Here is a 15,640-nt window from a genome sequence, read left to right as displayed (position 1 = left end):
CCCAGGGCATTCTTACAATCTAACTAGAGAAGAAACAAGCAGTATGTGCCAAAAGGCTGAAGATGCCCACCCTCACGCACATGCTCAAATACACACACACACACTCCCTTAGACTGTTGTTCTACTTCAAGGAATGTATAAAAGGAAATAATTAGAGATATGAACAAAACTTTATGACTATAATGTCTATTTGAAGTATTATCTGTAAGAATGAAAACTTGGAAAAATTTTAAATGTTCAACAGTAAGGGAATGACAGACGTTATACAATGAAATACAAATTGGCCTTTGAGAAGGAAACTACTACAACGACTTTTAGGAAGACAAATTGGCATTAGCTATTAAAGCTGGAAATCCTGACCCTGCTATTCATCCTGAGAATGGCCTAAAGAAGCTCCCATGCATGTACACCATGAAACATTGACAAAATATTTATAGTCCAAACGTGAACATGAGAATGGATAAATAACTACACCACACTGTATGACTATATAAAAGAACACTGTAGAACAGTGAAGTACGAATGAGCTAGAGCACTGCACTAACCATAATAAATCTCAGGAGCATAACAGTGAATGAAAAAAGCAAGCTGCAGGAAAATACAGCAAAAATTCCTTTATATAAAGATCTCAAACATACAGAACAAAACACACATGTGGTAAACCTATATAACCAGGCAAAGAAATAAAAAACACAAAATGCAGTACAAGGTGCTAGTAAAGTACTATTTTTTTTTAAACTGGGAGGTACATACACAAGTGTTTTCTTTAAAATCAAGCATGTTATAATATTTTTTGTACATTCCATATCCAATAAAAATAATTTTAAAAAGAAAAAGCAAGAAACAAAACTGGGTACAAACAACGATAAGGCTAATTAATCATGTTGAAGATGCATGTATCGGTGTGTCTGCAAGTAAATATGCCAAAATGTTAGAGATGTATCTTCCTTGTTTGTGAGATTATGGGTTTGTTTTCATTCATAAAGTTCCTACAGAGAATATATATTATTCCTATAACTGCAAAACATAAAGCAAAGTCTTTTTCTTCTATAATGGCTATTCCTATAATTGCAAAACATAAAGCAAAGTTTTTTTCTTCTATAATGGAAAATTAATGGGGGAGGGGGTGAACCTTGTTTAATCAGACCTTTTTTTTTTTAAGTTAAGCATAAGAAACAGAGGCTGGTAAAGAACTAAGTGCCAGTCTCTTTCATGCTTACTTACCTGTATCGTCCAACTTTTACCCAGACAATTTCCCTGTAATGTGGCTTTTTGCCTGCCTTACAGTCATTGCAATACCAGTTTCCTTCAGGGATATCAATGTTCAGGCATTCACGATGAAAAGCAGCAGGGCAAGAATCACAGCAAAGAAGGCTGCCTCCTGTGGGAATCAAAAAATCTGGCACTAGCATCACAAGGCTGCATATAAGGACCCAGCTGAAACAGCTCTTGCTCAGCTCCTAACCAATTATTTATCTCCCAGCCAAGGGCTTAGTAATTTAATTATTCAGAAAGACTTTTTCTACAAGATTATTCCCTCTCCAATGTACTTGAACCACACCCCTGGGGGTTTGTTAGATTTTACCCTTATTGGCAAAATTAGGTTAGGACAATGAGGGCAGAAGTAAACCTCTAAAAGTCATATATGTACACACACACACACACTTCTTCCTCTTCATTAAGAGACAACACACTATAAAGAGAATATCAATGATACACAATGTCAGAGGATAAAGAGCACAAGCTTTAACTGATGTCAGACTTGAGCTCTAAGATCATATGACTTTGGGGAATTCACTTTCTTTGCTGAGTTTTAATTTCTTCAGTGGTAAGGTATTTTCTACAATGAACAATAAATAATCACACCTGTTTGAGAACTAAATAAGCAAATAAATTGCCTAGTAGTGTCTGACATGTAAGTAGTCTCCACAAGGCCAGTTCCTTCCCTCTTTTTAAATTACATTTTCATCTTTTTTGTTTGGCACTCTCACAACACCTAAGGGCCCTCTGCAGAATAACATTTATAAATGCATAAACATAATACACAAAAGAACATAGATTATATTTAAATGATCAGAATGTTAGAATGAGAGATTAGAGTTATATATGTTTCCTTGTAATGCACAAATAAGAAGATGTAGCAGTAGTAATGATTGGAAACAAGACTTCAAGATATGTACAACAAAATTTACTGGTGACAAAAATCACAGATACTAATGTTCTTTGTAGCCTAAACTTCAGTTAGGTATAAGATCTACCCTCTCCATCCAAGTTTTCGTATACCAGATTAATTATATATATTGCAGTGATGATGAATTTTCACTTCTTAAAAGATTTTTACCCAAAGTGCCTCAATTTACATATCTGAATCTGAAATCCTCATGGTTGCAGATAATAAAGAATTTCAGGTAAAGAGGTTTCACATTTAAGGAAGACAATAAATGCCTTATTTATCTTATGCCAGAAATGAGCATGCTTCAAACATGCTAGACTCAAGCACATAATTCCAAGTTTCATCCTGAAGAGATAGTGAGGGATAAAGTCATAAGCAAGGTATATACTCATGTCCATCTTCTTGGTTTCACTGTGCTTCTCTTTCCTCAAAAAAACCTACAAAAAACTTAATTTTCTGACACCACATCCTTAAACGATTTCTACCGTGCCTTTTCTTTTTCTCAATAGTCGAGAGCAGGCTCTTAAAACAAGCTTTGCGGTGTTTGTTTTGTTGGGGACAGGGATGTGCTTTTGAGACCCAACTCCTGCTTCAACTAGAGAAGCTCTCCTTTTACCTGTGTTGTACACTGGAGATTGTACACCTCAGATTCAGAGTGAGGTTTCTTTTCGGAAGAAGGTCTGTTGTTTCAAATTCTAAGAACTTGTTTACTCGATACATATAGCCTGTACTCTATGCTTTCAAAGTCATATTTTGCTATTCTTGTGCATTTTGTGGATGAGGTAAACAATCTTCGCATGGGACACAGAGTGACACAGTCACATAAGTGACTGCCCCAATAATGGGATACCTTCTATAACATTCCTCTCTATGCTTAGTTATCTGCCGAGTCAAAATTTGATTAATAACACTGCCAACTACATGGCCTTGGTAGAAAAATCTTCCTTTTACTAAGCTGACATTCATGACAACTAGAAATATGTCATGTACAATAAGGCATTTGAATTAGGTCTTAAAAGAAGGCATGAAAAGAAATCTGGACAGAAGAATAACCAGTGAAGAATGGTCAATGGTGGCAAGCACAACAGTTTTGCAGGGAAGGACATAATGGGATGAGCTAAGGGAGAATATGAAGAAAGAAACTGACAGGATTAGTCTGGGTGATGAGTGGGAGGCAGGCAGGAGGGTCTGTCTGGTGGGAGTAAAGGAAACATATAGGAGAAAGACAGGAAGATGAAAGAGGGAAAACCACATGAACCATCATAAGAAACCAAAAGATGAAAAGGTGACATTTGGTAGAAGACAGTAAGAGAAAATAGAGTTTAAACATATTGTTGAATTCTAAGAACCAATTATTTTCAATTTAGCGATTTACCATACCATTACCGTTTAACACTGATAACCACCTTCGGTTTTCTCCTATACATGAACAAACAAATGTCCCAAGACTCTACTCTTTCCTTGTCTTCTAACAGCAGGATAATCCTAGATAATGGGATCAACAGTTCTTAGGCTTTTTGGCCTCACGAACACTATAGTTTTGAAAAATAAGGAGATTCCCAGAGAGCTTTTGCTTTTATGGGCTAAAAATATTGATTAATTCATTTAAAAGTAACAAAAAATCTATTATGTTAACATAAGTCACATTTTTATGAATAACTATATTTTCCAAAATGAACATTTTAAAATAAGCTCAGTGTTTTACATTTTATTTTACTTTTGTTCTTTTAAATTGAAGTATAGTTGATTTAGAGTATTTCAGGTGTACAGCAGTGATTCACTTACACACACACACACACACACACACACACACATTCTTTTTGATTCTTTTCCATTATAGGTTATTACAAAATACTGAATATAGTTCCCTGTGATATACAGTAAGAACTTGTTTATCTATTTCATATATGTGTACCTGTTAATCCAAAATTCCCAATTTATCCCTTCCTTCCTTTTCCCCTTTGGTAACCATAAGATTGTTTTCTATGTCTGTGAATCTATTTCTGTTTTGTAAATAGGCTCATTTGTATCATTTTTTTAGACTCCCCATATTAGTGATATCATATATTTGTCTTTCTCTGACTGACTGACTTCACTTAGTATGATAATCTCTAGGTCTATCCATGTTGCTGCAAATGGCATTATTCATTCTTTTTTATGGCTGAGTAATATTCCATTGTGTGTGCACGCACGCATATATATATACACCACATCTTCCTTCTCCACTAATCTGTCGATGGACACTTAAGTTGCTTCCATACCTTGGCTATTGTAAATAGTGCTATGAACACTGGGGTGCATGTATCTTTTTGAATTAAAATTTTCATCTTTTTTGGACATGTGCCCAAGAGTGGGATTGCTGGATCACATGGTAACTTTTATTTTTGGTTTTTTTACGGAACATCCATACTGTTCTCCATAGTGGCTTCACCAATTTACATTCCTACCAACAGTGTAGGAGGGTTCCCTTTTCTCCACACCCTCTTCAGCACTTGTTATTTGCAGACTTTTTGATGATGGCCATTCTGACCAGTGTCAGAGTGACCATCATATTTCTTTTGTAAATATTTTTGCAAATATTTTAACTTAAACCTGTTGTAAAATGTTGTCTGGTTGATGTATATGAAGAAAATCTGGTCTCTCACAGATAAACAGTTGGAAAAAGGAGTATTTTAATAACCTGTTCAATAACTACATATCCTTTGACACTATACACTAACACTTCACAGGGTAAACCTTAGTTGCAGTGTCTAATCTGAAACTGTGTCAATATACTATTGATATGTTACTAATAGTAACTAATGTAACTATTACATTAAAATTCTTTCATCTGTCTTGCACTTTGAATGGATCTTTTACATATGCATGGTTTTTAACATCATGCATTGTTCATGTGGAAAATATTGGTTTGCTGAGCCTGGTAATCTTCCAAATGTTGATCTATTTCGTTATGTAATACTAAAATGTCACATTTATTAATATTCCCATGATTTCATTAGTAAATACTAGGAAGCAGTTAAGCTCAGGGTGGGTAGATGACAGTTTTCCAAAATTCTAATTTTCACTTAAGAACTCAAATTTTATCATTGGCAACAATCTGCCAGTTGTTTTTCCTTGAATTGACAGGCTCCTTTTTATCCATTTTCAAGAAATGTCTGACAAATATCCAAGTATGAAGAGCCATCGTTTTTTAGTAATTTTTAAAATTAATTTATTTTTATTGGAGTATAGCTGATTTACATTTTTAGTAATGTTTAAGACTAAAAATGGTGTTCCATGAACAAGGCAGCCAGTTCAGATTGCAGCTCAATTGCATGACTGCTTTAACTTAAGATAAGCACCAGTATGCAACAGAACTGCTTTATGTATACTTCCCATTTTATCACACTGAATATTAAAACAATGTTCATATGACAGTTGAGATTTAATACATTTTACTTACTTTTTAAAATCGAGGACATTGTTATGTGAAACGTCCAAGTTTTTACTGCAAGTGTGTGGTGACACAGAATTCAATGACTGCTATTACTTGTATAGTTTAGAGCCATCACCTTGATTTGCACTAAGGTGCTAGCAGTTTTACTCACTATTGGCTTTGCACCATCTGTGCAGATGTCAACAAAGAAAAAAGGCAAGTACATCTTGGTATTATTATGAAAAGAGTTATGATCTAATGGAGGCTCCGGAAAGGGTCTCTGGATCTTCTCCACTTCCCAAAGATTCATGGATCACATTCTGAGAGCCACTGCTACAGCTACTAAGTTTTCTTGGGGACTAAGTTTTCATTATGAGTATCCATTGCTATGCCACAAGTTAGGACTGCCAACACAAAGGAACCTCTACTCTGAAAACATCTCATTCCACTATGGAATGAAAAACAGTCTAATGCTGAAACTGTTTCATCTCCCCATCTGCACAAAACATGTAAAATTTTTAGAGCCTACTTTCAGCCTCCCAGACATCTATTTTCATTCTAAGAGCAGAATTACAGAATGTTATATTTAAATGCTATTAAATATCAAAATTGTCTTTAACTTTCTTCTAAACAAAAGACAGGTGGTATAATGATAAACAGGCAGCAGTGTTCACCACAGTTTTATAAGCAACAGATATTATAAAAGCAAAAATGAATGTATGATACAGGAGAACCACAAAGCGAACATATCTAACACCAAAAATAGCATAGTACTTTGTGCACTAAAACATCCCTAACTACATCAAAATTCCACCCACATGATTGCACTTAATACTCTATTTATTCTATATTAGCACCATAGTTTGAGGATTACTACTATGTCCTGATGCAAACTCTAGTCATGTTACATAAATCTTAAGAGCAACAACAGCAACAACAACAAAAAAGTCCCGACTGACCATTTTCAATCATATAAAGGAGTCATAAAACTTCTTTTATGGCTTTAGCACTATTTAGTATATCCCAATTTCTCAAAAGGGATGCTAATTCAATTACACATGTTGACTCTTTTTAAAATTAGTCCTTTGGAATGTTCATAACCAGCCAAATTTTCGTGAAATTGCACCACCAGTAAGTAGATCTTAAAAAACAGAAAAGTCAAGGATATTGTTTCCCCAAAATTACTAATCAACAAAATTTAGTCAATTTGAAAAGGAAATGAAAAAACTGTGTAAGAGAACTGGTGCCACCCTCAACACTAGAAAACAGGGGAGCAATGTCCACAAAAGTTTTGGTAAAAGAACAAGCAGTCTAAAATCTTATAGTAACCTAATGTGTGCTTCTAGAACAGAGGCAAATGAAGAACAGTCTCAAGAAGAGAAATGTAGGACCTGTGGGTGTTTCTCAGAAGTTCAGCCAACCAAGAGAAAAATTTAAATAAGGAATTCAGAACTACAAGCACCACAGTAAACAGACTGGTGGAGTACTAAATCCTCCACTGAACAAAATAGCAAAAATCAAGCTGTGAGGAATGGAAAGGAAAGAAAATGTTTAAGAAGGATAATATTGACTTTGCTCTAAATTAGGAGAAGTATGTTTTAAGTAGGGGTTTGGAGAGGGGGGAGATACAGATAAGGACATAAAATTTATTTGTCCTCCACTGAAGACCTTGTAGGAACTATTATCCCTTACAGTGAGGAAATATTTAACAGAAGTTCATAAATTCTTTTACTTTCACTTTGTTTATTCCCTTTAAACTAATATAAAATTGATTTTAGAAAAACCACACATAATTACCTGATAACAGCATCTTCTAGACTTGTTCCTATCCAGATATCTACTCCATCTATCTGCTTATATGCACATATGTCTGGAGTATTATCACTTACTATTAAGCAATGGTTTTTTCTGATGTAGGACTTGGGGTTATTTAGGGTTTTAAAAATTTCTTTCTTATTTTATTTTTTTACCTCCAGTTTATTTTTTTCCCCAGCTTTATTGAGATATAATATTGTGTAAACTTAAAGTGTACAACATATATGTACTTGATATGTGTATATACTGTGAAGTGATCACCAAAATAAGATTAGGTAACATATTCAACAACTCACACAGTTACAATTTTAAGGTGTGTGTGTGTGTGTGTGTGTGTGTGTGTGTGTGTGTGTGTGTGAGTGAGAGAGAGAGAGAGAGAGAGAGAACTTTGAAGATCTACTCACAGCAACTTTCAAATATACAATACAGTATTGTTAACTATAGTCAACCATGCTGTGTATTACATCCCCCAAATTTATTCATCTTATAACTGGAAGTTTGTACCATTTGACCACATTCCCCCATTTTCTAAGAACAATTTTGTTCCCTTTCTCTTTTCTTTAAATTGCTTCAATTGTTTATCATTTTGTTAAGATTAAGTCATTATTCAAAATAACAAAAATAAAACGCTCTCTTGGGGAACAAAACCACTGTACTGTTATGTTATCAATAGTTAAGGACATCACTTCCCAGTATTTCTTCTAATGGCAATGTGAAGAAAACTATACTTTTGTTTCAATTAAAATACTGCATTCATCTCTTTTTAGACTATTCATACATCAAGAAATCATGTCTTACCTTCTGAGCATACAAAACACCAGCTAACATTAACATGCTCATGATTTCGGCAGCCACGTCTGGGGGTAAAGTGATTAGGGCAGATGATGCTATTGGATGCAAGGATCTTTGACCCAGCAGCCAGGCAAAAGTCATTGGCATGGTATGCCACTGGGCAGCGGACACAGCGCATCAGTCGACCTAAAAATAAGAGAAGCAGAAAAACCAGGGAGAGACAAAAGAAAAAGGGATTAAACATAAAAAGGATGTGAGTTATTCAAGTTCATTTGCTAGCACTGGGAAAATGCCACAAACAAATGGAAGTACTACTAGATCAAGAGACCTTAAACACCCAATTCCCTAAGAAAAGCTCATATGGGACCTATATGATAAATGGCCTTAAGGAGTCTGATCCCACAACAGTAAGTGAGTCTACCTCAACAAGAATAAGCTCTACTCAAACCACTGTCCTGACTGGAAAATGGAATCAGCTGCAGATGAAACGGTGGGGGGTGGAGGTGGAGGCTGGTGTGTGTGTACAATCAGATTAAAAGACCAGATGGGAGAAACACTAATGCTTGCTTTTCTTGGCTGGTACTCTGTGTTTCTTAAAGCCTTTTAGGTGAATGAATGAACCTCCACCCCCCACCCCATGAGATATATCCTCTAACATACTTTACCTACTAAAAACCACTACCAAACCACCCCAGTGCTACCTACAATAGCAACTGAAAAGGAGAAGGTAGCTGATTGTTAAGCTGCAATTTTGATCAAGGATGTTACTGTACTTAAGACTGACAAGATCTATAGTGCCAGGAAATCATCTTACAGAAGATATCTCCAGTCTGATTAAAAGAAAAGTCAACACTGCCACATTTTTCCCGCCCAATCCCCTTTGGGAGAAGTGGGCTCTTTGGGCATATAAGCATTTAATAGTAGAGATATGATATTTGGATTTCAGAGAAATCAGTTAAGAGACCCACTAGTACTGAGCAGAAAGAAATGATTGGGGCTTCTCTAGAGGCGCAGTGGTTAAGAATCCGCCTGCCAATGCAGGGGACATGAGGTCACGCCTTGGTCCTGGAAGACCCCCCTTGCCGCAGAGCAACTAAGCCCGTGCGCCACAACTACTGAGCTGCTCTCTAGAGCCCACATGCCGCAACTACTGAGCCTGCGTGCCACAACTACTGAAGCCTGCGTGCGCCTAGAGCCTGTGCTCCGCAGTTAAGAGAAGCCACCGCAATGAGAAGCCCACCACAATGAAAAGCAGCCCCCGCTCGCCGCAACTAGAGAAAGCCCACACGCAGCAACAAAGACCCAACGCAGAGATAGATAGAGAGAAAGATAGATAGATGAGAGAGAGAGAGAGAGAGAGAGAGAGAGAGAGAAGCCTGCGCACCGCAAGGAGGAGTAGCCCCCGCTCACCGCAACTAGAGAAAGCCTGCACACAGCAATGAAGACCCAACACAGCCAAAAATTAAAAAAATCAATAAATTTATTTTTTAAAAGAAGAAAAGAAATGATTGTTTTCGTACTGGGAATGGATTTAGAAACTTCAGTTTATCTGCACCCACATAATAGTTTTGGAAACCTCAGCTCTCAAGCTAACCATGAAGCAGGAAAAAATTTTCTGGATAGGAATTTCCATTAAAAAAAATAAAACAAATCAGCACAAAACAAAAACCTCAATTCTGCCCTATATGCATGTCTGAACGATATCACATCTGACAACCATACATATAACGGCCCACAGAAGAAGAATATACTTTATTCTGATGAAGGAAGACATCCAGCAGAGGAAAGTCCCTGGAGGTCCAGTGGTTAGGATGCTGTGCTTTCACTGCAGAGGGCGCAGGTTCAATCCCTGTTTGGAGAACTAAGATCCCACAAGCCATGTGGCGCGGTGCAGAACAGAACAAAACAAAACAAGATGTCCAGCAGAACACCTTTTCAAACTAAATGTCACATGAATTCCAAATATTTAAAACTACCACATAATGCCGGTGGGGGGGTTCCATAAAGCACATGTAAAAATGTGGTGACTGCTAAATTTGTCCATTACTCTCTTATCTCTCACATAAAATGCTGGTACTCTGACAAAAGCTAGAGGCTATGAGGAGATATGCCAGATAGCATCTGAAACATCCATTGCCAAAGAGACAGGTTCTATAATTAGATTGGTCTACACAAGAAACCCATACCTTTAGATGCAGAAACACTGGCTGGATTAGCAGCATGGCAGGTTATACATATGTGGAGGGAACACCGGAAACCCTTGTTCTGCAAGACAGTGGGTGGATATTTCTGGACACACTCTTCATGGTAAAACTTTCCACATAAGGGCAGAAGGCACCTTTTAACATCTTCCCCACTCTGCTTGCATACAAAACAGGTATGTATTCCTAGGAAACAGGAAGAAATAAATTAATACTAACTGAAGAATTCACTCAATGCTAAACCATTAGGTGAAAAGTTATTGAGTAAAAAATTCTGCACCAAATTCCAACATAGGGTGGGGGTGGAGGGTGCCCACACCACAAAGCAATTCTCTTATACCAGCTGGTATCCTACAATTCAACTCAATTCTGACACTATCTACTTGGAGATAATATCAGATCCCACAGATTAAGTAAGGGTTCAGTCCTACAAGACTGCCTCCCACCCCAACCCTTACCAGTTGTAAGTCAAGGCTGTCAGCTGTACTTCTGACCAACTGGCTATAAATCAGAGGTTGGGTTCAATTAACTTGCAAGAGTGGGTCACAGAACTCAGAGAAACACTTTACTTACTAGATCATCAGTTTACTAAAAAATGATGTAGTTCAGGAACAGCTAGTTAAAAGAAATGCATAGAATAAGGTATGGGGAAAGGGCTCAGAGGTTCCAGGGCCTCTCCAAGCACGCCACTCTCCCCTAATCTCCATGTGTTCACCAACCAAGAAGCTCTTCAAACCCCATCCTTTTGGGTTTTAATGGAGGCCACATTACATAGGCATGATTGATTAACTCACTGGCAATTGAGGACTAATCCAACCTCCAGCACTCTCCCCTCCAAAAAGGTCAGGGGGAGATGGAACCCTCTAATCACATGGTTGGTTCTCCTGGCAACCAGCTCCCATCCTTAGCTAGTTTCAAAAGTCATCTCTCATTAACATAAAAAAAGACATACATCTTTATAGCCCTCATCACTTAGGAAATTTCAAGGGTTTCAGGAGCTCTGTGCCAGAAACTGGACAAAGACCAAACATGTATTTATTAAAAATCACAATATCATAGTGAAGAACATTATAACAGACTGATTAGGATGACAACACGAACCTACTGAACAATCTTAATATCACTATTAAGTGGGAAATTTAATACATGCTTGCTGATGTGATGCTATAAGGAAGTACACATCCCCCACAAAGTATTCTTGCCAAAGGAAAATTGCCTTGACCTGATCCAGCCTCTAGATCTAACTACAAGTTCCCAGGAAATACGGAGGACAGAGGAACAAGTTAAAGGGACACCTCAAGGATGCAATCAGCCAAATTTAGAATGTAGAAAACTTGGCAGACAAATGACCACTGTCTCAAGAAATAAAGAACATTAAAAAATTGGGTGAGGGGTCCCTCAAATATGTGCAGTTATTGGGATCCAGCAATATGGTTTGTCATGTAGGGGTGACAAGTAAGGTTTGACTTAGTTAGCACAGGCCCAGTAGGGAAACCACATTTGGATACTGAGCACTTAAAATGGCACTAGTCTAAATTGAGATGTGTAGTCAGTGTCAATACACGTTGGAGTTTGAAGACCTAGCACATAAAAAAGAATGTAAAAAATTTCATTCATTTTCATATTAATTATATGCTGACATATTTTGAATATATTGGGTTAAATAAAACATATTTTTGTTGTTAAAAAAACAAAAAAAAATGGGTGAGGGGAATAGTACTGTTGTAGATTAAGAGAAGTTTAAGAGATGAATTTTTTTATTAAAAAATACAATACAGGGACATTATTTGGATCTTGATTCAAAACACTATAAAACAATATATTTTGAGACAAAGTGGGAAAATTTGAAAGTGGGACAGGGTAGTTGATGACACACAGGAGTCACTGTATACAATGGATATATATTTTTAAAGTGTGAAAAAAATAGGCTAGTTACATATATTTTGAACTATATAAGTAAAATGAGGCAAGAAGTTGATAACTACTGAAGCTAAGTGATGAATATGTTGAGATTCTTTATACTGTTCTCTCTACTTCTGTACATGTCTGAGGATTTCTGTAATAAAAAGTTTAAGAGAAAAAAAAAAATTCTACCTCTCACTGGGAAGCAAAACAATGTAAGGGAAAGAGTCCAGGCTTGAGAGACAGACAGACCTGAACACGAATCCTGCCTTTGGCACCTGCTGGAAATAGGAACACAGTAAAATAATCCACCTCATCTTTATAAACAGTGAGATCACCAACTAATAATAATTTTAGAAAAAAATTTTGAATAAGTATTTGAAAAGAAGCAATCTACTGCCTGATACTGAATAACTGGCAGCCAATACTTAACTGGAGTAGCCTAAATTATGGTGTGGTCATCCTACTATAGGAAAACAGGGTGACCCAGAAGAAATAAGAAATGACTCCTTTATTCTTACTCTATACATCTTTACTAAAACTAGGTTAAAATTTTCTACCCTCAAAAATAATAACCTCTCTTTACCTCACATAACATATAAAACTTAATTCAATATAGATCACAGACCTAAATGTGAAACCTAAAATTAAAAACATATCAGAAGAAAACAAAATCTTTGTGACATTGGGTTAAGCAAGATTTCTTAACCTAAGTCCATTTAAAAAATTTGATAAACTAGGCTTCATCAAAATTAAAAACTTCTGCTCTTCAAAAGATACCATTAAGAAAATTAGAAAATATGCCACAGATTGGGAGAATAATTTGGAAAGTATATATCTGATAAAGGACTTGTAGCCAGAATACATATAAAGAACTCTTAAAACTCAATAGTAAGAAAACAACCCAGGACTTCCCTGGTGGTGCAGTGGTTAAGAATGCACCTACCAAGGCAGGGGACACGGGTTTGAGCACTCTGGTCCGGGAAGATCCCACATGCCGTGGAGCAACTAAGCCCAATGCTCCAAAACTACTGAGCCTGCACTCTAGAGCCCGTGAGCCACAACTATTGAAGCCCACGCACCTAGAGTTTGCGCTCCACAACAAGAGAAAACACCAAAATGAGAAGCCCGCACACCGCAATGAAGAGTAGCCCCTGCTCACCAACTAAAGAAAACCCACGCACAGCAACAAAGACCCAACACAGCCATAAATACATAAATAAATTTATAGGGGGGAAAAACCCAAATTAAAAAAAATTTTTTGAACATTCTTCATCAAAGACAGAAAAATAAGCACATAAAAAGATGTGCAACATCATTCATCATTAGTGAAATGCACATTAAAACCACAATAAAATGCCACTACACATCTGTCAGAATGGCTAAAATTAAAAAGACTGACAATACCAAATGTTGATGAAGATGTGGCAGAATTAAAACTCTCACACACTGCTGATGGGAATATAAAATGGTACGAACACTTTGGATGTTCCTTAAAAAGTTAAGCCTACCATATGCAGCCATTCTGCTGTTAGATATTTACACAACAGAAAAGAAAGTGTATCCATACAAAGGATACACAGTGCTTTATTTATAATAGCCAAACCTGAGAACTATCCAAATGTACATCAATAGATGAGTGGATAAACAAACTCTTATATCCATACAATGGAATACCACTTGGCAATAAAAAGAATGAATTCTCAATACCTGCAACAATGTTGTTTAATCTCAAAGTAACTATGCTGAGCGATGGTTTCAAAGGTGTAAGTACACAAACACACACCAAAACATCATCAAAGTATACACTTTGTGTAGTTTACTGTACATCAATTACACCTCAACAAAGCTGTTTTAAGAAAGAGAATGAATTACTGATACACACATCAACACAGATGAGTCTCAAAAACATTATGCTGAGCCAGACACAAACTCTAAAAAAAAGGTAAATCTAATGTGCTCTGAATAGAAAGCAGACCACTGTTTAACCTGAAATTGATGATGGGGGTGAAGGGGTAAGGTGCAAAAAAGACTGACTGGGTCTGATCACAAAGGAACTTTCTGGTGTGGGTGTATACATTTTATTGAAACCTATCAAAACATACATTAAAAGGGGTACATTTATAGTAGGCAAATTGCACTTCAATTAAGTTGATTTTTTAAAAAAATAGTTTTGCCTTAGATTAGCCTGGTTCAGAGAATACCACATCATAATAAAGATGAGACTAGCAAAACTGGATCACTGGTACAAAAGGCAAGAAGATCTCTCTAAATGGTTATCATCAAAAAATCCACAAACAATAAATGCTGGAGAGGTTGTGGAGAGAAGGGAACCCTCCTACACTGTTGGTGGGAATGTAAATTGGTACAGCCACTATGGAGAACAATATGAAGGTTCCTTAAAAACTAAAACTAGAACCACCATATCATACTGCAATCCCACTCCTGGGCATATATCTGGAGAAAACATGGTCTGAAAGTATACATGCACCCCAATCTTCACTGCACCACTAGCAGTGATAGCCAAGACATGGAAGCAACCTAAATGTCCATCAACAGAAGAATGGATAAAGAAGATGCAGTACATATATACAATGGAATATTACTCAGCCATTAAAAAGAAATGAAATAATGCCATTTACAGCAACATGGATGGACCTAGAAATTGTCATACTGAGTGAAGTAAGTCAGACAGAGAAAAACAAATATTATATGATATTGCTTATATGAGAAATCTTTAAAAAATGATACAAATGAACTTATTTACAAAACAGAAACAGACTCACAGACTTAGAGAAGGAATTTATGGTTACCAGGAGGGAAGAGTTGGGGTGAGGGATAGTTAGGGAGTTTGGGATTGACACTGTACTCACTGCTATATTTAAAATTTTTAAAGGAACAGATACTGTATATGCATAACTGAATCACTCTGCTGTACAACTGATATAACACAACAACTTAATCAACTATACTCAAATATAAAATAAGAAGTTTAAAAAAAATTTTTTTTAAAAAGAAGAAGATCTTACTAAGAAAATTAGGGCAATAGAGATATGCACATATCTAAAATTTGTTTCTAAATTTTATTTACAGGGCTGGGACACCATATGGCACATAATGATCAAAAGCAAAACGTGTGTAGAAGGCAAAATAACCCCACAACTATCTTGTCTTCCAGCTTTTGTTCCTACACTGCTGAAAGTGATAGCAGAAAGATGAAATAACTCAATCTGACATGGCCATCTATTTACAGACACAAGTTAATTTCATCTCTTATTTCCCACAGGGGCTAGTCTAAGCCTACACTCTTCCCTTCAGGTTATAAACAATTTTTTCCCACCA

At 36.5% G+C, this 15,640-nt stretch overlaps 1 protein-coding gene across 13 annotated transcripts in view; it reads right to left on the bottom strand.

The window, feature by feature from the left end:
* Positions 1-15,640, bottom strand: part of NSD1 (nuclear receptor binding SET domain protein 1) — a 144,863-nt gene that overhangs the window by 24,760 nt on the left and 104,463 nt on the right. For all 13 annotated transcript variants that reach the window (XM_067031946.1, XM_059061609.2, XM_067031944.1 and 10 more), the window contains 3 exons: positions 10,382-10,582; positions 8,202-8,381; positions 1,225-1,381 (listed from right to left, as the gene is read on the bottom strand). In XM_067031946.1, coding sequence (XP_066888047.1) covers positions 1,225-1,381; positions 8,202-8,381; positions 10,382-10,582 — 538 coding nt within the window. The remainder of the gene's footprint in view (positions 1-1,224; positions 1,382-8,201; positions 8,382-10,381; positions 10,583-15,640) is intronic.

Source organism: Kogia breviceps, chromosome 4 (assembly GCF_026419965.1).
Source record: "Kogia breviceps isolate mKogBre1 chromosome 4, mKogBre1 haplotype 1, whole genome shotgun sequence".
NCBI lineage: Eukaryota > Metazoa > Chordata > Mammalia > Artiodactyla > Physeteridae > Kogia > Kogia breviceps.
Note: the sequence above shows the minus strand (reverse complement) of the source record. Positions and strands in the feature narration are given on the sequence as shown.